Source organism: Garra rufa, chromosome 18 (genome assembly GCF_049309525.1).
Source record: "Garra rufa chromosome 18, GarRuf1.0, whole genome shotgun sequence".
NCBI classification, from domain to species: domain Eukaryota; kingdom Metazoa; phylum Chordata; class Actinopteri; order Cypriniformes; family Cyprinidae; genus Garra; species Garra rufa.
In genome coordinates, this window is record NC_133378.1 from 25,136,786 (window position 1) to 25,158,328 (window position 21,543).

General features: G+C 36.0%; 1 protein-coding gene across 2 annotated transcripts; it reads left to right on the forward strand.

Annotated features, from left to right (window-relative positions):
* Positions 1–45: 45 nt before the first annotated feature.
* Positions 46–20,773, forward strand: itih6 (inter-alpha-trypsin inhibitor heavy chain family member 6). Of its 2 annotated transcripts, none has more exons than XM_073823502.1 (18): positions 46–1,144; positions 2,772–2,807; positions 3,853–4,007; positions 8,558–8,668; positions 8,966–9,213; positions 9,299–9,468; positions 9,562–9,678; positions 9,770–9,941; positions 11,786–12,069; positions 12,325–13,540; positions 13,712–13,744; positions 16,768–16,785; positions 16,905–16,958; positions 17,042–17,062; positions 17,168–17,221; positions 17,351–17,464; positions 18,744–19,124; positions 19,224–20,773. In XM_073823502.1, exons 1-18 carry the CDS (start codon positions 1,043–1,045, stop codon positions 19,487–19,489), a joined length of 3,552 nt encoding a protein of 1,183 aa, XP_073679603.1. In that variant the 5' UTR covers positions 46–1,042; the 3' UTR covers positions 19,490–20,773. The 2 variants fall into 2 exon arrangements, with proteins under 2 accessions (XP_073679603.1, XP_073679604.1); XM_073823503.1 differs by having other exon boundaries at positions 17,171–17,221.
* Positions 20,774–21,543: the final 770 nt, after the last annotated feature.

Below are 21,543 nucleotides of genomic sequence, written 5' to 3' on the forward strand. Positions count from 1 at the left end.
CACAAAAGTGGGATCCAAAAGTCTGAGACCACATCTGAGAAAATCTGATGTGATTTTAAATCTTTCTGATTCAACTCTTTGCTAATTAATTTATATTTTGTATTAAATTAAAAAGCACAGAACAGATTTTTGTCTTTTCACTACCAAGGCTCTCAGACTTTTGGATTGTACTTTAGTTTTTAAAGCTGAACTGTGAAAATCAAGTATGTACTTTGATAAGATGGTTGCATTGGCATAATGTTATACGCTGGAATGGATATTGCAACTAAAGATTATTTTTACCTTTACTAGTTTTAAATACTTAGTTAGAACAGGTAAAATCCCCATTGTGTGAGAGTGAATATTCAGTTTTATTAATTTTAATATTGTGTTAAAAGATCTGGGCATTATGCCATCGTAAAGTACAGTAATCAGAAGATGATTCAGTTAGTTAACAGCACCATGGACAGCAACCAAATAAATAAATCTATATTCCAGTCAGGATATCACACAAGAGCATTCTCAAGCCACTGTACTCCTCACAATTCATTATTTATTAGTTTTGTCAAAAACCTTCTCAAACCTGAGATTTCTAGAGTACAAATTCAGTATCCAAATATATCAAATATAGTGACAGTAATGCTGTTATAGAACAGTTATGTAACGACTGAAAGCCTTCTGGCAACAATCTTCAAAATTGTAGGCAGTCACGGGTTAATGTTTTGTGGTTTTTCGTGCCCCCCAAAACCATGGCGAGGCTCTGTGAAATTTCCAGTATGCATATGTGAAAAGAGCAACCCTTGAAACCCACAAATACCTGCCCATGTTCGAAACTCGTTTGTCATCATAACCAATTAATTTTCCAGTCTAAATGAGCATCCATCTCTCTCATGGCATTATCGTGGCTTCAGTATCATTTTTAGGATCTCTTTGGAAGGGAGGGGGCAATATTGCCCCTTTTATAAACAACCTTGTGCAGTAAAATGTGAAGTTAGTAGGAGACCTTACGCACTCGTCTTACGGGCAAAACAGTGGTTTTGGCTTTCTCATAGCATCTGAAATCATGGATGTTAAACTGGATTTGACTATCCACGCTGTTGTTTTTATCCTACTGACTGTTCTTTTTGGATGTGCGCATTTGGACGCGCGTTCAGTCCCTCTCCAGGTATGTGTACTTAAATTATGAATAATAGTGCTATTATTAACACTTAATCATTATTTGTTCTGTGAGATTTTCCTCAGACAAGTAAAACGTAAAGTTTGTCCTCAGGGACCGATAGTATTTTTGCTCGATACAAACACTAAAAACGCGCCTCGTCAAATTACGCGCGAAAACGCGCACACTGAAGAATCACACAACAGTTAAGAATTTATGTTCCAGTGGAATTTTGTACATTGTTTATCTACTTATAGAACCTTTTTATATTGTGCTTGAATGCCTTAGGAATAAGTCAAACGGAATGAAGGTAATAACATCTGTTTACAATCATTTTGGTGATCATAAGTCTTAATTGAGAGCTACATTGTGTGTTCTGAATGATGTAGTTTTTATTGTGAGTTACGCTGGAATCTTAAAAAGTTGTAATAAGATTCCCACTAGGTTCCAAATTATGTAAGAAATCCAAATTGTTATTCTGTACGAATATCTTTCTGGGTATAAAGTCAAATAAGGAAAACGTGAAGAAAAGGAAGGATGTCATGAATGTGTTGCCCTGTATAAGATTACTGTATTCACATTTTATGCACATAAACAATGTTTTATTATCACAAGATTTGTTTTAATAAACCTATGTCACACAGCAGTTTCGTTTAAAGAGTGTGCTCGAAAGTTTTATGAGCAGAGACGCATTCTTTTCCATATTTAGCATTTTTGTTTGTGTTTACAGGAGATGTGGTAATATATTGGCACAGCAGAGAATTATGTGTAAAGTTGATGTCTAAAATCCTCCAGTGCCCTTGTGTGCACAGTACTGACATATAGTTCCATTTCCACCCCTTTCATGAATGCGTTTGATTCAGTCTATTTCAATGTAAGATCAAGACCAAACCACTGGCATCTGAGAACACTGAGACTATTTTTACATTTACACCTCTGACCTCAAAGGTAAATTTGTGAATGGTAATATAGTAGTTAATCAAGATATGAATAATACAGAGTTTGTATGAATACTTCAAAGTGAGATTTGTTTTGTGACATTTGTGACCCTGGACCACAAAACCTTGAGATTTATACATCATCTGAAAGCTGAATAAGTAAGCTTTCCATTTATGTATTTGGCAGAGATACAACTATTTGAAAATCAGGAATCTGAAGGTGCAAAACAATAAAAATATAGAAGAAATCGCCTTTAAAGTTGTTTAAATGAAGTTCTTAGCAAGACATATTACTAATAAAAATTAAGTTTTCATATATCTACAGTATGAAATTTACATAATATCTTAATGGAACATGATCTTTACTTAATATCCGAATGATTTTTGGCATAAAAGAAAAACCTGTAATTTTGACCCATGCAATACTGTTGAAAAAGAATAAAGGCAACACTTAAACAACACAATGTAACTCCAAGTGTTCCCTTTATTTTTTTGAGCAGTATATTTTTGGCTATTGCTACAAATATGCCCGAATATATATATACTTCATATTTATAGGTTTTGTGGTCCAGTGTCATCATTTATAACACCTAGCTCGAATTAATTTGTAGATAATTTTATGTTAAAGTACCTTATAAACTCTGGAAATGAGATATAAAGAAAATAGCTCAGGCCTCACATGTTATATTGTATTTTAGAGACTGAGACGTCAGACCTCAACAGCAAAACCAGCAGTAAGTATGACAAAATGCTATGTTTTCCTTTGTGCTAAACTATAACAGCCTTTTTTTAATTTCACTTTGGTTTATTGTGAAATTCCATAAAGCACCAAATACTGTTCTAGCCTTTTGACCCATGTGTTTCTTTTCGTTTTAAAAATATGCACAAACATGGATTTGATGCCTTGGAAACCAGTTGTTTATTCCTATAAAACACATGAGAATGTTTGCTTGAGTTAGAAGCAATATGACCAGAACAGTCTAAATCTGTCACTGGAGACAGAGAGCAGAGCAGAAGCGGACTTAAATAATAATGTTTTACATGATTAAGTTATTTTTTCGTTTCTTGTAGCACTATGCTTGCATGAAAGAGTGTTCAGATAGACAGGCTTTTCTGTAGCCAGACCAATGTGGTCTGAATCAGATTCAAGCAAACAGATCGAGATGTTTTATATCCTGAGATGTGACATCAGTTCAAAAGTCCTGAGAAATCTAATTGATTTGCTAATGCTAGAAATGGTTCAATAAAGTCATGTTTTTAAATTGATGTTTTCTCAGTGTTTACTAGCAAGTTTTCAATTATGTGACCCTGGAGTGCAAAACCAGTCTTAAGTAGGACGTATATTTTTGTAGCATAAGCCAAAAATACATTGTATGGGTCAAAATTATACATTTTTCTTTTATGCCAAAAATCATTAGGATAAGACTTTATTTAGTAAATTTCCTACTGTGAATATATCAAAACTTAAAGTTTGATTAGAAATAGGCATTTAGAACCTCACTTGGATAACTTTAAAGGCAAGTATTTAGATTTTTTACACCCTCAGATTTTCAAATAGTTGTATCTCAGCCAAATATTGTCCTAATTTAACAAACCACACATCAATGGAAAGCTTATCTCAGTTTAAAAGAAATACCATTATGACTGGTTTTGTGGTCCAGGATCACATATATTAATGTTCATTTGTACAGCTTTATTTATAGCCAAGATTTTAAGCAAATAATGAATAATTTGGCTTGGCATTTTAATGAATTATTTTGGTATGTCTTGTGTCCTTAGCTCAAGGTGACGGATTACCATGTGCTGTGTTCTGTAGTGTCTCGCTACGCTGTAACCACAGTGGAGAGCACCGTGTGGAACCAACTCCACATCTCTAAAGAAGCGGCCTTTGAGGTGGATTTATCTTCATCTGCATTTATTTCCAACTTTACCATGTGAGTCAAAAATCACACCATGTTCTTTGTTATTCTGGCTGTCAGATTGGTTTAAATACAGTGAAATTACAATTAAATTGAGTATCGCTTGGCTTAGGTTTGAAGTTTTCCATGAATAGACACAGCAGGTTTATAATTGTACTAATGATTTGTTCATGTGGAAAGGAAAATTCAACGTCACTCAAATGTTCACTCAAAATTTCTGTCATCATTTACTTACCCACATGCGGTTTCAAAAATGACTTCTTTCTCTGTTCTTTTGCTAAACGTTAGAAAGACATTTTTTAATAACACCAGTCGTACCTTTCAAGCTGTAAAAATAACACAAAAGCACCATGGAATTCTAATAAGAGTGACACATTATTTTCTAAATCTTCTGAAAACATATTAAAAAACATATTAGAAAACATATAAAAGCTTTGTCTTATAACCACACTAATATGTGGTCTTCAGTAGCATATGTATATTTGTCGCAATAGCCAAAAATACATTGTTTTTATGCCAAAAATCATTAGAATATTAAGTAAAGATCATGTTCCATGATGATATTTTGTAAATTTCCTACCATAATTATATCAAAACTTAATTTTTGATTTGTAATATGCATTGCTAAGAACTTCATTTGGACATCTTTAAAGACGATTTTCTCAATATGTGATCATGGACCACAAAACCAGTCATAAGTGTAAATTTGTCGAAATTGAGATTCTTACATTATCTGAAAGCTGAGTAAATAAGCTTTCTATTGATATACTGTTTGTTAAAATAGGACAATGTTCGTCTGAGATACAAGTATTTGAAAACCTGGAATCTGAGGGTGCAAAATAATCTAAATATTGAGAAAATCGCCTTACAAGTTGTCCAAATGAAGTTCTTAGCAATGCATATTACTAATCAAAAATCAAGTTTCTACATATTTATGGTAGAAAATTTACAAAATATCTTCATGGAACATGATCTTTACTTAATATGCTAATGATTTTTGGCATAAAAGAAAAATCAATAATTTTGACCCATACAATGTATTTTTGGCTATTGCTACAAATATACCCCAGCGACTTAAGACTGGTTTTGTGGTGCAGGGTCACATATTTAGATTTTTTTGCACCCTCAGATTCCTGATTTTCAAATAGTTGTATCTCAATTAAATATTGCCCTAAACCATACACCAATGGTAAGCTTATTTATTCAGCTTTCAGATGATGTATAAATCTCAATTTCGGAAAAAATTGACCCTTACGACTGGTTTTGTGGTTCAGAGTTTGAGTAAAAAATCTCTGTGTCTGGCCTCCTTGGCGCATTCATTAGAAAAATAGCGAAGTCCAATGTATGAACAATTCATTCTTTTAAGTTTAAGTCAATGAGTCAGATGGTCTAGTTCATAAACCTTAAATGACTCATTCATAAATTGGACTGATCTGTTCATTTCACTGACTGGCATTGGAAAGGACGCTCAAATGGAGCAGCAAATTGACGGGAAAAAAATTATTGCTAGTGAAGCAATCATGTTTGTTCACCAGGGTAACAGTTCTGTAAACATCTTTTCCAAAAACGAATGCTAAATATAAATAATTTCCCACAAATAAGGGCTTCATAACAGCTTGATAAAGCACACAGGGGCTGGATTTGGAAGCGGACGTAGGTCAAAAGCAAAGAACGTTCAGGCCAGATGAATAGCAGGCTTTGTCAAGAAAACTCAGAAAGCTAATAGAGAAAGTGACGAGAACTGGCTCTGTTCACTCAGCGGAGTTTACCAAGGCACATAGCCAAGGTACACACTCACACATTTACGTGCACATAAATACACACATACGCGTGAAGAATGCACTCATGTATCCGTCAACAAAGCAAGGCTTCAAGTTTCAATGTACATTGCAGACGTATATACACACCCTCAAAGAATCACACAAACACAGACAGACACTTCCATCACACTCTGTACTTTTTCAAATGGCTGTGGCGAATGCGTTTCTTTCGTGCGGTAACATTTGTTCAACTGTGACTGAGAGCTCTGTGTTCACAGTGTCACATGAACAGCCATCCCAGACCTCTCAATGCCACACATACATACAGGCGCCTCATTTTCCACTGTGCCTTAAACTGTCCATTCACCCTGCTCATATTCAAACAAGCTCTTTTTCAAGGCTGCTGGTTTATTTTGGTTGGTTCTTGTTGACTTTTATTTAAATATATTTGCTTATAGGGGCTGACCTTACTTTAGCATTTTCTCTCCTTGACCCTCAGGTAAAAACACAAAGAGAGTATGGATAGCTTCGTGTGGGTGAACTCCTGAGCGTTTATGCAGGGGGAAATGCTCCTGAACTGAGAGTTAAGGGGATTTTGGAACTGCTATGGTAGCGGGAGTTTCTCAGTAATTATGTTTTGTGAGGGGAAATAACATTTTCTTTTCGTCACGAGCCATTTCAACTGCGATAAAGTTTAAATTAAAGGGATAGTTCACCCCAAAATGACTCACCTTTATGTTGTTCCAGCCATGTAAGACCTTCGTTTATCTTCGGAACACAAATTACAATATTTTTAATGAAATCCGAGAGCTTTCTGACCCTGCATAGACAGCAGAGCAACTGACAGGTTCAAGGCCTAAATATAGTAAGAACATCGTTAAAATAGTCCATGTAAAATCAGTGGTTCAACCTAATTTTATGAAGCTACGAGAATACTTTTTGTGCGTGAAGAAAACTAAATTTTCTTATCTTCTGTGTCATCTTTGACGCACGTTCACGAGTTAATTTAATGTCTTAATTGGTGTTTAGAAGATGAACGACGGTTTTAGGGGGTTTGGAACAACACAAGGGTAATAATTGACAGAATTTAAGAAGTACATAAATGCGAGAAATTAAGACATAATTACAAGAAAAAGTTGCAATTACAAAGAAATGAATTCACAGTTGTGAGATATATTGTGACATTTTGAGATATAGCCATCATTTTCAATAAAGTTGTTACTGTGATAATATAGTCACAAATGTATCACGTTGTGAGACATGCAAGATATAATTCGATCTATGAAAAAAAATCACAATTTTGAGTTGTAAAGTTGCAATTATGAGAAATAGTGAAAATTTTTGTAGGAAAGATAAAGTAGTCGTATAGATATAGTCGAGAGATATAGTCACAATTGCAAAAAGTTGCTGTAAGATATAAAATGACATTATGAAACAAATGTAAGATATAATTCGCAACTATGAGAAAAAGCCAACATTGACAATTTATTTTTGGCATTTTTTTGCTTTAATTAGGGACAGTTAGTTGAAAGGAAGCAAGGTGGGAGGGATAGGTCCACAAACCGGGACTTGAACTCGGGACGCCCCAAAGCACAACAATACTGGTCGGCGCACTGCCCACGAGGATATCAGCGCCAACACAATTACCAAAATGAAATCACAATGGCAATTTTTCACAAAGTTGCAATTAAGAGATAGCCACATTACTCTGGAAATCACAGTTGTGAGATATAAAGTCACATTTTGAGATATGGTCACAACTGCAACAAAGTTGCAAACTATAAAAAAAGTCACAGCTGTAAAATATAAATTCACCAAACAAATGTAAGACATGCAGTTAAGGTCAAAAGTTTACATACACCTTGCAGAATCTGCAAAATGTTAATTATTTTACCAAAATAAGAGGGATCATACAAAATGCATGTTATTTTTGATTTAGTACTGACCTGAATAAGATATTTCACATAAAAGACGTTTACATGTAGTCCACAAGATAAAATAATAGCTGAATTTATAAAAATTACCCCATTCGAAAGTTAACACACACTTGATTCTGAATACTGTGGTGTTACCTGAATGATCCACGAATGATACCTGAATGATAGTTGTTCATGAGTCCCTTGTTTGTCCTGAACAATTAAATGCCCACTGTTCTTTAGAAAAATCCTTCATGTCCCACAAATTCCTTGGTGTTTCAGCATTATTTTTTGTATTTGAACCTTTTCCAACAATGACTGTATGATTTTGAGATCCATCTTTTCACACTGAGGACAACTGAGGGACTCATATGCAACTATTACAGAAAGTTTAAACACTCACTGATGCTTCATTAAGAAAACACAATGCCGGGGGTTGAAAACTTTTTGAATTTGAAGATCAGGGAAAATATAACGTATTTTTTCTTCTGGGAAACATGTAAGTATCTTCTGTAGCTTCTGAAGGGCAGTACTAAATTACAAAAATTTGATATTTAGGCAAAATAAAAAAACATACACATCTTTGTTTTGTTCAAAAGTTTACACCCCTGGCTCTTAATGCTTATTTTTCTTTCTGGAGCATCAGTGAGCATTTGAACTGTCTGTAATAGTTGCATATGAGTCCCTCAGTTGTCCTCAGTGTGAAATGATGGATTTCAAAATCATACAGTCATTGGTAGAAAGGGTTAAATACACAAAAATGCTGAAAAACCAAAGAATAAATGGTTTTGGCACCAGTATATATCAGGTGTATATATATTGCCTGTATGATAATTATCAAACTAAATATGTATGCTTTCTGCTCTGATTTGTATTTGTTTATTTCTAGCACCTCAAATGGTAAGGTGTATGTGGCTCAGGTGAAGAGGAGAACTGATGCCAGGAAGATCTATGACACCGCTAAGAAACAGGGGAAAACGGCAGGACTTGTTGCTACTAAGTCAGTCCAAATTCTGTTTAATACATTCTCCACTGGGACTTGCCTTTGGCAGAATACCAGAGTGCAGGCATCCAATAAAAAATGCAGTAGTTTAATTTACTTTTCAGCTTTGACCCAACAAACATGCTGTTTTGGAAATTAATGTATTGACAAAAATCCCTACAGTGCTTCTCATACAGTTTCAAACGAACTTAAAGTAAATCAAGTTAAAATGTTATCTTCTGACACATGGACAAACACTTTATTCAATATACCTTTAAGAACTGGAATCTGATTAACTTCTGTTCTATTCCAAAGGGAACGTGAGATAGAGAAGTTCCGTGTAGCAGTCAACGTGCCTCCTGGGACTCGAGTCTCTTTTTCTCTGACTTATGAGGAGCTGTTATCACGACGGCTTGGTCGCTATGAACTGTCTCTGGGTCTACGGCCTGGCCAGCCCGTGCAGAACATCTCCCTGGATGTCAGCATAGCAGAGCAGACAGGCGTCAGCTTTATCAGAGCTCTGCCACTGCGAACTAGCCGACTGCTCACCAACAATGTTCATGGTACTCTAAAAGAACCACTTCTGTGACACTTCAGAACAAACAATCACAAAATATATGGTTTCACTCTTTTTTCCTGATCTTTCAGCAGATGCAGATCCTCCTCCATCAACTAAGGTCGAGCAGAATCCTTACTGTGCACATGTGCGCTACACTCCAACCATGCAGCAACAGAAGAACATCTCCCCCAGAGGTCTCAATGCAGACTTCATCATTCAGTATGACGTGGAGCTCAAAGACCCTATGGGGGACATTCAGGTCTTCACACTAACATATCTAATTGGTGGTACCAGAATAGCGGTGGTCCTGGTGTAGCATTGTAATGTTTTCCTTTGTTTTTTTTTTCTTCAGGTGGATGATGGCTACTTTGTTCATTACTTTGCACCTCGAGGACTTCCTGTGGTTCCTAAAGATGTCATCTTCGTCATTGACATCAGCGGCTCTATGATTGGCACAAAAATCAAGCAGGTAGCATCTCAGCTGACTCAAAGCAACAGCTTGTTGAGAATGAGATAAAGAACACTGTAATTATGTATTTCTCCACTGTGTTTTACATCAGACTAAGGCAGCCATGACCACCATACTGAGTGACCTACGTGAGGGAGATCACTTCAATCTCATCACTTTCTCAGATAAGGTCCACACCTGGAAGAAAGGCCGCACTGTGCGGGCCACACGGCAAAATGTGCGGGATGCAAAGGAATTTGTCAGGAAGATAATTGCAGAGGGCTGTAGGTGTTTCTTCAGAATCTGTATCTTAAAAAAAAAAAACATTTACATATATGATCATTTATACATAATCAAAATAATATATATAGCAATCAAAATATATTTGCAAATGTGTATATTTAAATACATATTAAGGGATATGAATGATACTCATGGTTTCATTACCTTAAAGGGATAGTTCACCCCAAAAATGAAAATTACCCCATGATTTACTCACCCTCATGCCATTAGGTGTATATATTTTATAGCTTTATAGTGGCAGTAAATGGGAGTCAAGATTTTGAATCCCAAAAAAGTGCATCCATCCATAAAATCTACTCCACACAGCTCTGGGGGTTAATAAAGGCCTTCTGAAGCAAAGCGATGCGTTTGTGTAAGAAAAAAATCTCCATATTTAAAACTTTATGAGCCCTAATCTTTAGCGTCTGCTAACTGTTGTACGCACATTCATGAGAGAGTGGCGTCCTACCAGATGATGCAGGACGTAGGCGTAGCGTGGATATGCTAGTCTCGCTAGAACCAAGTTTTGTTTACAGCAATGGAAAACCAGTCTCCTCTTGGCTTATATCGAAATCCAACATTTTTCTTTACAAATCCTCGCTTTGTACTTCTAATTCGTGACTGGTGTTTTGTTTTGCTCTCTCCTCCGTGCTTTCGCGTTCACCAGAGCTTCACCATAGAAATTATGGTTTATAAAGTTTTAAAGGGGTCATCGGATGCCTATTTTCCACAAGTTGATATAATTCTTTAGGGTCTTTATAACATTTTAAAATTTATAACATACTTTGTTTAAAATTTCTCAATGGTAGTGTAAAAACACACTTTTTACTGTTCAGAGGAAGCCGTTTTGTTTCATGTTTCTTTAAATGCAAATGAGCTCTGCTCACCCCGCCCCTCTCTTCTGTGGGGTGACGAGCAGACCGTTTACTTTACCCACATTTAGCCGCAAAACTTGCTAACTAGCACATTATTAAGAAAGGCGATTTGCAAAGATTCATAAAAAACCCTTATACTCACTTCTGCTATAGGTAAAGCTGGATCATGAATGATTTGCGCGCACATAGACACATTTATGTAGATTGGGGATCGGCGCATAGTGAAAGTAACGTTAATCCTCTGTGTCTTCAGCGGCAGCTCAGATGTCGGGAGTAAATGAGGACTACTATGTTCATTATTACATCCAACGACAAAACGCCTCAATCGCTTAGGAGACATTCTTGTCGTCACACAGACAGGCATATGAGAGTGGCTCGATATGAGAAAGGGGAAATGATTTAACTAGATTAAAAAAAAAACACTAGGGTGGATCTTTATCATTATAGGGTGGTTGTGTACATACACTGCCAATACACATTTCAGTTAAAAGAAATTGTAAAAGTTCATGTCGCATCCAATGACTCCTTTAAATCTGAATAATTTTCTTACACAAATGCATCAATTTGCTTCAGAAGGCCTTTAAAAACCCCTGGAGCAACGTGGAGTACTTTTTATGATGGGTAGATGCACTTTTTTGGACTTCAAAATCTTAACACCCATTCACTGACATTATAAAGCTTGGAAGAGCCAGGGCATTTCTAATGTAAAAAGTCATATACACCTATGATGGCTTGAGGGTAAGTTAATCATGGGGTCATTTTCATTTTTGGGTGAACTACCCTCTTTTAAGTACATTTGCTTCATGGGTACGTTGTACATTGTGTACATTGAGCTCAGTGAAGGATTCATGTGACTGCTTTCAAACCCGCAACTTGTAGTTTACTTTGCTGTGAAGTTGGAGATTTAACAGCCATGGTAAAGATTCAGTTTTGCAAGAATAATAAACTCTTTTTCTTTCTCTTGACACCAGGGACAAACATTAATGCAGCTCTGCTGTCTGCGGCCCAGTTGCTAAATCCATCCTCACACTCATCTTCATCCACTGGTCATGCCCCTTCATCTCACCGTGTTCCCATGATCATCTTCCTGACTGACGGAGAAGCCACTATTGGAGAGACAGAACCAGATGCGATTCTGCGTAATGCACAGAATGCTTTGGGTTTAGCATCATTATTTGGCCTGGCCTTTGGAGATGATGCTGATTTTCCAATGTTGAGAAGACTGGCATTGGAGAATCGAGGTGTGGCTCGGATGGTAAGTGGCCTTTCTACAAGTATGCCTATACAAGAAAAGTTATGCCATTTTTATAAAGACAGTCACTTGTTTCATTCCTAAATAGATCTGTTTTTTGAACAAATGAGTTGAGTAAACAACTTAATGACTCATTTGTTTTGCTTCTGAATGAATCAGTTCAGTTTCTAATGAATTGATTTAATAAATGATTAACATTAAATTATGTGTAAATAAAATGATAGTAATCAATATTTTCATTTGTTTATTGTCCTTCAGGTATACGAGGATGATGATGCAGCTGTCCAGTTGAAAGGTTTCTACGATGAAGTCGCCAGCCCTCTGCTCTCAGATATCCAGCTGTCCTATCTAGACGATCAGGTGTACGATATCACTCGTTCTCTGTTTCCCAACTACTTCCAGGGCTCTGAATTGGTAGTCACGGGGCGACTTAAACCAGGTGTACAGGATCTAAAGGTTAAGCTAACAGCAAGTGATTCAAAGCAGAAAGTCAAAGTGGAGAATGAGCTACCATTGGCCAAAGCAGTTGTGAACGTCACAGAACCGTCTCTGGGCTGTACACAGGCACTGGATGGCATTCCTAGCTTTGTGAGTCGTCTCTGGGCTTATTTCACAATCAAAGAGTTGCTCTTGGCTAAAATTAACACTTCAGATGTGTTCACACAGCGTCTTCTTGTAGATAAAGCCACCAATCTTTCACTGAAGTACAATTTTGTAACACCGGTCACATCGTTGGTTGTGATCAAACCAGATATTGATGAACCAGAACCTACTGTTGGCTCTTCTGTGGTGGCTACTACTAGTAAGACGACAACTAGCACCGTAGCAGGTTCAACAAACGTGACGAATCAGACCTCTCATGCTGCACCTAAAATATCTTCCACATCTGCAACAGGAAACAAAAAATCCAGCTCGTTCTCACCTCCAAAAACAAGCAAACCACCTGTCACCAAATCTGTACGAGCACATCCACCACCATCAGGCCTTCACACCACAGATCGACCGCCTAACACTTCTGTCTCCCTTAACAAAACAAACCCTCTCCCATCACCTAAGAAGACCACTACAAGACCACTTAAGACCACCTCTACCCCACTTTCCAGCAAACCATCCTCCTCGCCTCCCAACACCAGTAAAACCACACCAGCCTTGGCTAAGATTTCAAACACACCTCCTAGTACAGCAAAAACCACTCCTTCCTCTCCGCCAGTCAAAAGCACAACGCTAGCCACCTTAGTCAAAACTGTACCATCTGTGGTGAAAGACTCTTCTTCAGACGTTGAGAACTCTACTACCTCAGGACTCACAACACTTGAGCAAGGCCAACAAACATTAACATCCACAACATCTACCACAGATGCTAATTCAGACATTCAGGTTGAACTGGAAGTGGCCACACTGATGGCTCCTTCGTTTCTGCCAATTCTAGGAATGACGGATGCCCCAAAGTTGTGGGAAGCCTCTCGTATTATGGGTGAGTTTCTTCTAAGGAGCAGAAGTTGACATTTTTAGCCACAATTTTTCTAATAGTTGGTAGTTTTGGGTTCTTTGAATGTCACATACATTTTTAACAAATAACCAAACTGCCACGAAATGTAATGGTCATTTTTGTGTCTCCTATTTTCCATTATTCTCTGTTCATCAGATGTGTCCTCATCCATCCAGATTCAGAGTAAAGGTAATCCAGTCCATATTATTTTCATTCTACTTTCTTGGTTTAGACTAGAGGATGGATATCCGAGCCGAGCCCGACGGTACCCGACGGAACCCGACGGGTCGGGCCGGGTTCGGACAGATATTTAGAAAGGATGCTCGGGTTCGGGTCGGGCTCGGTCACCTCAGCGCGATAGTGCGCCCGTGTTATAACGGCACTTTTTGCCCAGTGTGCACTGACGCTCTCATCTGTTGACATTTCCGAACGCTTTTTTTACAGTTGCTTAATAAAAGCGGGCTTTCCACACAAAAAAAGTGCATGTGTCATTAGTATGAGTGAAAAAAGAGATTTTAACTGTGTCGGGCTGGGATCGGGCTCGGACATAAATATCTGAATGCTTGTCGGGCTCGGGTCGGGTTCGGTTACTGCTCTGTCGGACTCGGGCCGGGCTCGGACAGAAAAATGCGGCCCGATCCGCACTCTAGTTTAGACACCGTATATGTCCACTAGTGCTTAAGATGCGTCTAGAATTCATTCTGTATAGTTGCGAACCGATTGCGTCCCTATGCAGTGTTCACTGCTCTTCCAGTAGGTGAGATATATTTCTTTAGACTTCAGTTATATCCAGCACGGATGGATTTCTAACTTCTGCAGTAGCAAAAAACTTGATATTTTGAGAACAATTACAAAATAATAAAATAAAGCATGTTTCGGTACCTTTTGAAACTTAGAAGGGTTCAATTCGAGCGGATGGTTTTACAATCGCTGTCATTCTCAGAGCACACTTCCATTGTACATTCAACATCTGGCTTATATTCGCAATCTCAACCATATTCTCAAAACTAGCATTTTTAATAGAGATGCACCGATTGATCTGCTAGAGATCGTAATCGTCCCGGATCGGTGACCGGCCGGTCAATTTCTCCTCTTGCCGATTCCTAGCCGATCCCTTTATTGCCAGCGGCGCATGCAATTACATCACAGCCACGCGCGCGCACTAAGAGTCGCGTGTAAACATGTCTTTGGTGTGAGTGAAGATGACACAAAGATCGCAGTTTGTAACATTTATAAGGCCAAAATACAACGTGAGGGAACAACCACGAACCACGCACTTGTTTAGCTTGGCTGGACATGTGATAGATCGCGCACCCCGCTCTGCATATTTTGCATGTCTCTGTTAGTTAACACACCTGATTCAGATAACCAGCACGTTAGAAGTAAGTTCCGTGAATGAACTGTGTTCCTGCATGGTCCCTGCATTTTTCATTGCTCCCTACTCCCTCAGAAGGGGAAATCTGTTGACGTTTACTACACTTTCATTCATTCACTTATTTGCGCTGCGCCACCGCATACAGCGTCCTCACACACTTAAAGCCAGCATATATGTTCCATTTGAAGGTAATTAAAGCGTGCGCGACGTGAATTTAATTTGTATTTATTTACAGATGCATTTATGTTACACTTCTCTAGTTTCATCTGTGTGTGAAGACGCTGTATGCGGTGGCGTAGCGCAAATATGTGAATGAATGTTACGAAGTGTAGTACCGCTGGATTAACTGGTGACAAGGCAGAAATGCTTCTCTTTATCAAGAAAAATTTGCCATTAATGCTCAAGTAATAGCATTTAGCACTAGCATTGTTATTTCTACCTGTTTGAAGACACAGTGCACGTTTTGTTATTAAAGTTATTGTTGTGAGATGATCCTGTAATTAATGTTTCAAAAAAATCCATATAAAATTCATTGAAGAAAAGTAGATTTTTGTATCCCTGCTTTGTTACTTATATTTTATTTCTAATGTTTTCAAGGCTCAGAGCACTTTATTTTGTTAAAGTTATTTTAATATGAGAAGATGCTGTAATGTTTATACATTTCTTTTATTATAAAATAAAAAAAAATACATTGAAGAAAAGATTTTTGCTAGTATAACTATACTATGTTAGTTACAGGAACTCATTTTATTCCTTTTTCGAAGGCACAAAGCACTTTATTTCGTTGTTAAAGTTATTTTGTTATAAGAAGATCCTGTAATGTTTAAAAATGTATTTTATTATAAAATAAATTTAATTTAAAAATATTTAAATTAAATTAAATATTTCTGTATAGACCTATGCTTTCATTTCAGTTCTTAAAAAAATAAAATCGGAATCGGCAAAAATCGGAATCGGCCAAGAAAATTGCAATCGGTGCATCTCTAATTTTTAATGACTTTAAAGTCAATATTTTGATCGCTGGCAGCTTATTCACCACATCCACCATCAAATAAATGTAGGCTCCAGAGCCATGAATGGCCATTCAGTACTCATTAACCTGTCAAGAGCAGCCTTACCTCTGCAAGATCTTTTGGAATCTACTGCTGACTCTGATGTGGTTAAACATGAAATATAATTCCTTTTGGGTAGGGCAGTCTTTGGTCTCATTAATCTATTATTTGTTCCAGAGCAAATAGTTTTGGCTGAGGGCAAAATCTTACCATGTTATATTTTATATATCTTTATATATATCTTTAATGCTGTATGTTGTGTCTTATGTATTTATGCACTCATGCTATCCAACTGTTGTATAAATGCAATATCACACTCGTAGCCATGCCATATGGCTGTATATCGACACGTTGTGATTACTACAGCCAAATCACACCCGTGCCAATATACAACCATACTGCTGCTGCTACTGCTGCTTTGATATTGCTCATTTAAATATTGGAGTCATTCACAGTGATTGGTGGGTAAATTTCCCTCTACACTTCCTTTTTTGTTCTTCGAACTGGACATGTACGAGCTTCTAGTATTACAATCTCACTTAAGGTGCCTGTATATGCTATGAAGTTCACTTCGCAGGGCTCTTACAGTTGAAGGAAACATCTTACTGTGGGATTGAAAGGACAGCAAATATGGAGACAATTTGGCAAATGTTCGACTTTATGGCTGCCACTTTGTTTTCCTCCTGTCAATAGCAGAAAGCAGAGTGGACACTTACTGTACACTCAAAGTGAGATTAGAGTGAAGTTGTAGCTTCTGATCATGTGTTTCTTAATCTTTTATACAGATATTGAACTTCTTAAAGGTAAGTAATACATTTTCAAGTGCTAAATCAGTTCGACACTGAAACCAAATATGAACAATGACTGCCTAAACAAATTAATCCAAGCTCATTCATTCAATCATTATGATGTTATTTTGCAGGTTATGATACAGCACATGACTACGACTATGACTACAACATCCATTATGAGTCATGTAAGTTAAAAACATGAACTATTTTGCTCTGTCTACTTTTTTAGCTGCTAGGATTTATTTATGACAGTTTTGATTTCTTTCAGATCTTGATGCTGAGGTGTCTGGTAAGCACTTCATTTATCAATTCATAACATCTGTTTGTGCAATAATAAAATTACATTTATTAACTTCTAATAAGCAGCACATTCACCAAAAGTCTTCAATTTCAGCAGACCCAGATAACCAACCCAGTTTAAGTTCAGTTAGAGTATTCTCCTCCTCAGGTATGACTCAAGGCACAATCTCAAGAATCTCATGAAATACATTTTTGCATATTTCAAGTTGAATACAAGATTATAATCTCATAGAAGTGATGCATTACCATACATTAACATATTTTGTGTTTCTGAAAGTGGATGGAGACCCACATTTTGTTGTTCAGCTTCAAAAGCTCCATCAGAACTTGTGTTTTACCATTGATGGGAGGGCTGATGATGTACTACGTCTTCTTGAGGACCCTGACAAAGGTGGTTTTATGTTTTTACATCCAATATATACACTACCAGTCAGTTTTTCAACAGTAAGATTTTTTTTTCTCTTCTGTTCACCAAACCTGCATTTATTTGGTTCAAAGTACAGGAAAAACAGTAAGATTTTGAAATATTTTACTATTTAAAATAGCTGTTTTCTATTTGAATATATTTTAAAATGTTATTTATTCTTGTGGTTTCAAAGATGAATTTTTAACATCATTACTCCAGTCTTCAGTGTCGTACAATCCTTCAGAAATCATTCTAATATGCTGAGTTGCCGTTCAAGAAACATTTTTATTATTGTTATCAATATTTAAAACAGTTAAGTACATTTTTTAGGATTCTTTGATGAATAGAAATATTTAAATATCAGCATTTATTTGAAATAAAGTATATGGATCAAAGACGTTAAGATGTCCACATCAAAAGAATTTACAAAAGGGATTTTGTCCATAGAAAGCTCATAATAATGTTACCTTGTCATTCAGTGTAACACAATATTTATGTAACAATTCAAAAAACATACTTTTTCGGACTTGTACATATTTAAATATATAAAAGAATAAGGGAGCATATTAAATTTTATTGTGTTTTAAGTGAGAAAAAAAAATTATTCTGAGAAATGGGCAAAATCGAGGATAGTGGCAAATTTTAAGAATGTAGTATTACAACTAATTAGTATTTGGGGTGAAAGTAATTCGTCTTTTAATATGTCATAAATTGATTTTTGTTGAAAATATGCCTGACAAGATTGTTACACTGAATGACATTTTAGTTGGTGCCTTCTGTAAATTAGAGAAAAATGTTATTTATAGTTTAGATTTTTTTTTTTTTGCTTATAAAAAGAAAAACAAAAATGCAATTAAATTAAACTGAAAATGTTTAAATTTTGGGGGGAAAAACAAAAACAATTTAAAGCAGTATTACACTAATAATTCTATTTCAGATAAATGCTGTTTGAAGGATCATGTGACTGGGGTAATGATGCTAAAAAATCATCTTTGAAATCACAGGAATAAAATATATTCAAATAGAAAACAGTTATTGTAAATAGTAAAGTATTTCAAAATTGTACTGCTTTTGCTATATTTTGAATCAAATAAATGCAGGCTTGGTGAGCTGAAGAGGCTTCTTTAAAAAACATTACAAATCTTATTGTTCACAAAGTTTTGACTGGTAGTGTATTGCTTAAATATAAAAATCAAAATGCGTATAATGTTTTGATACACTTCTAACATGATTGATGTCCCTAATTCCTGTTTTATCCCGGTAGGCATTATTGTGGATGGACATTTAATGCTGGCTCCTTCTAAGAAGGGGCTGGAGAACCGTACTCGTACCTTCTTCGACAGGATTTCCATCACTGCTGCCAAAGGTGCCATTATGATCACATTAACACTGAACTTAGTTCAATTGCAAGTGGATGGGAAGAAAATAGAGACACTACCCACCAATCAGAGAGGATCTGTGGAGCGACATGGCATGAGAATCATAGTCGAAGAGCACCACAGCTGTAGGATTGAGCTTGGGGTTGGTGTGCAGTTCCTCATTCTCTTCCATCGCTACAACCATCCCAAATACTTTCAAATGGAGCACCTGGGCTTCTATATTGCCAATGGAAAGGGCCTTTCTCATCTCACTCAAGGGCTGTTGGGTAAGTAACAACATTTCGTTTTACTTTAACTTTATATATTGAAATGTCAAATAATGTTTGAGTCTCATTTTGTGGATTTGTATGGATATTTATTTCCAGGCCAGTTTCAACATACCCATATGGAGGTCATAAGGGTTTCAAGGGATCAAGCTGGTTTCCATCAAGCACAAATGAATAAGAACACTTCGCTGGCCATGGGTTTGCTAAAAAAAGGAGATGAGCATTTTCCCATCACTCTACAAGACAAGAATCTAAAGGATTCACCCAAGAAGCGACACTCATCTCAATGTTGGGTAGTGCCAAAGGTGGATGTCGAGAGACTTCTGGGCCATTCCTATGAGAGCTATGTTGTGGATCGCCAGTAGATAACCTTCATACCACATCTACAGAGTTACAAAAGGTACAGAAAAGACACTAGAACTTGATTCTTTTGGTATTTGACAGTGCAAAAACATCTGACAGGGGAGAGACTGGGGATATACACAAGCTGTGATGAACTAAAGGAAGTTTCAGAAGCATTGATTGGTCCAAATATTTGCATTTGAACATAATGGTACAGTACCATTCAAAGCTTTGTGGTCGGAAAGATTTGTATTGTTTTTGTATTCTGCAAATACACATATAATAGATCAAAAGTGACATTTATAATGTTACAAAAGATTTCTATTTCAAATCAATGAAATTGAGCTTATTATTCACCCAGGAAAAGTCTGGAAAAAAGTCCTAAAGATTGGAGAAATGGCCTTGCCATCACAGGAATAAATTACTTTTAAAATAGAATTAGAATTATTTTAAATTCTAACAATATTAAAAAAAACTCTATATACTGTATTTTTGATTACAAATTTTTTATTACAATGCTAGTGTATATGAGTGCATTTTTATCAGTAAATTAACTATTTAATAAAAAATATTTTATTTTATACAACAGTTCTTTCTGGTCCTTGAATCTGATTGGCTGAAAGGAGTACGATATTCTAGCGATATTCAGTTTCAAAATTCAGGTATTTCTCACAGCGAGTGTCATGGCGGACGCCCAAATCCACTATAATTTTACATATAAAACGCTGTTTTTGAGTTTTAAGAGTTTTTAGATGAGAATGTACTTGTTTAGATGTCAAATATGCTCTTTGTTAATAAAGATAACGTCTATTTTAAAATTTGCGTCAATGTTTTCGGAGATGTAGGCTTCAGGGCTGTCAACGACCATTCAGTGCTCATGAACCCACCAAGAGCAGCCTTACCTTGTTCAGATCTTCTGGAATTTTCTGCCGGCTCTGATTTCCTTATAGTGGTTAAACTGCATGTTAAATCTAACATGTTTGTTAGAATGTTTGTTCTGGAGCAAATAGTTATGGCTGAGGGCAAAATCTCATCCCTTTATATTTTACATAACTTTAATGCTGTTTGTTGTGTCTTATGTATTTATGCAAATGTGCTGTCGAACTGTTGCCGAGTGTGATATTTAATGTGGTCTTTGGGATGAGATGATAAAAAACATTCAAAGTAATCATGGTTTTTAAATCTTCCAGTTAGTTTACATAAATATGTACACTACCAGTCAAAAGTTGTTGAACAGTAAGATTTTTAATGTTTTTTTTAAAGAAGCTTTCTGCTCACCAAGCCTGCCTTTATTTGATCCAAAGTACAGCAAAAACAGTAAGATTTTGAAATATTTTTACTATTTAAAATAACTGTTTTCTATTTTAATATATTTTAAATTGTAATTCATTCCTGTGATCAAAGCTACATTTTCAGCAGCATTATTCCAGTCTTCAGTGTCACATGATCCTTCAGATAATTTATAAAAATTATTTAGCAAGGATGCTTTAAAATTGATTAAAAGTGATGATGAAGACATTTTAATGTTTCAGTTAAAAATTTCTATTTTAGATAAATGCTGTTCTTCTGAACTTTCTATTCATCAAAGAAACCTCAAACAATTTTACTCAGCCATTTTCAACATAATGATAATTTTTTGGAGCAGCTTATTAGAATATTAGAATTATTTCTGAAGGATCATGCGACTGGAGTAATGATACTAAAAATTCAGCTGCGAAATCAAAGCAATAAATTACATTTTAAAATATATTTAAAAAGAAAACAGGTATTTTAAATAGTAAAAATATTTCAAAATTGTACTGTTTTTTGCTGTACTTTGGATCAAATAAATGCAGGCTTGGTGAGCAGAAGAGACATTTTTAAGTACATAAAAAATCTTACTGTTCAAAAACTTTTGACTGATAGTGTGTGTGTGTGTGTATATATATATATATATATATATATATGCCTTAATTTAAAATAATATAATACGAGAACTGTGTAAAGTGACTATATAATATTGTATATACTAGTAATGAGTATTGAATGTTTTACTTTGCCTTGTTAGGAAAGGAAATCCAAACCAATCCAAAACCAA

Coding starts and splice junctions, on each gene's coding strand:
- itih6 (XM_073823502.1), top strand. CDS start 1,043: ATGGATGTTAAACTGGATTTGACTATCCACGCTGTTGTTTTTATCCTA. Junction 9,942..11,785: donor GAAGATAATTGCAGAGGGCT/GTAGGTGTTTCT, acceptor TCTTGACACCAG/GGACAAACATTAATGCAGCT. Junction 13,541..13,711: donor GGAAGCCTCTCGTATTATGG/GTGAGTTTCTTC, acceptor TCTGTTCATCAG/ATGTGTCCTCATCCATCCAG.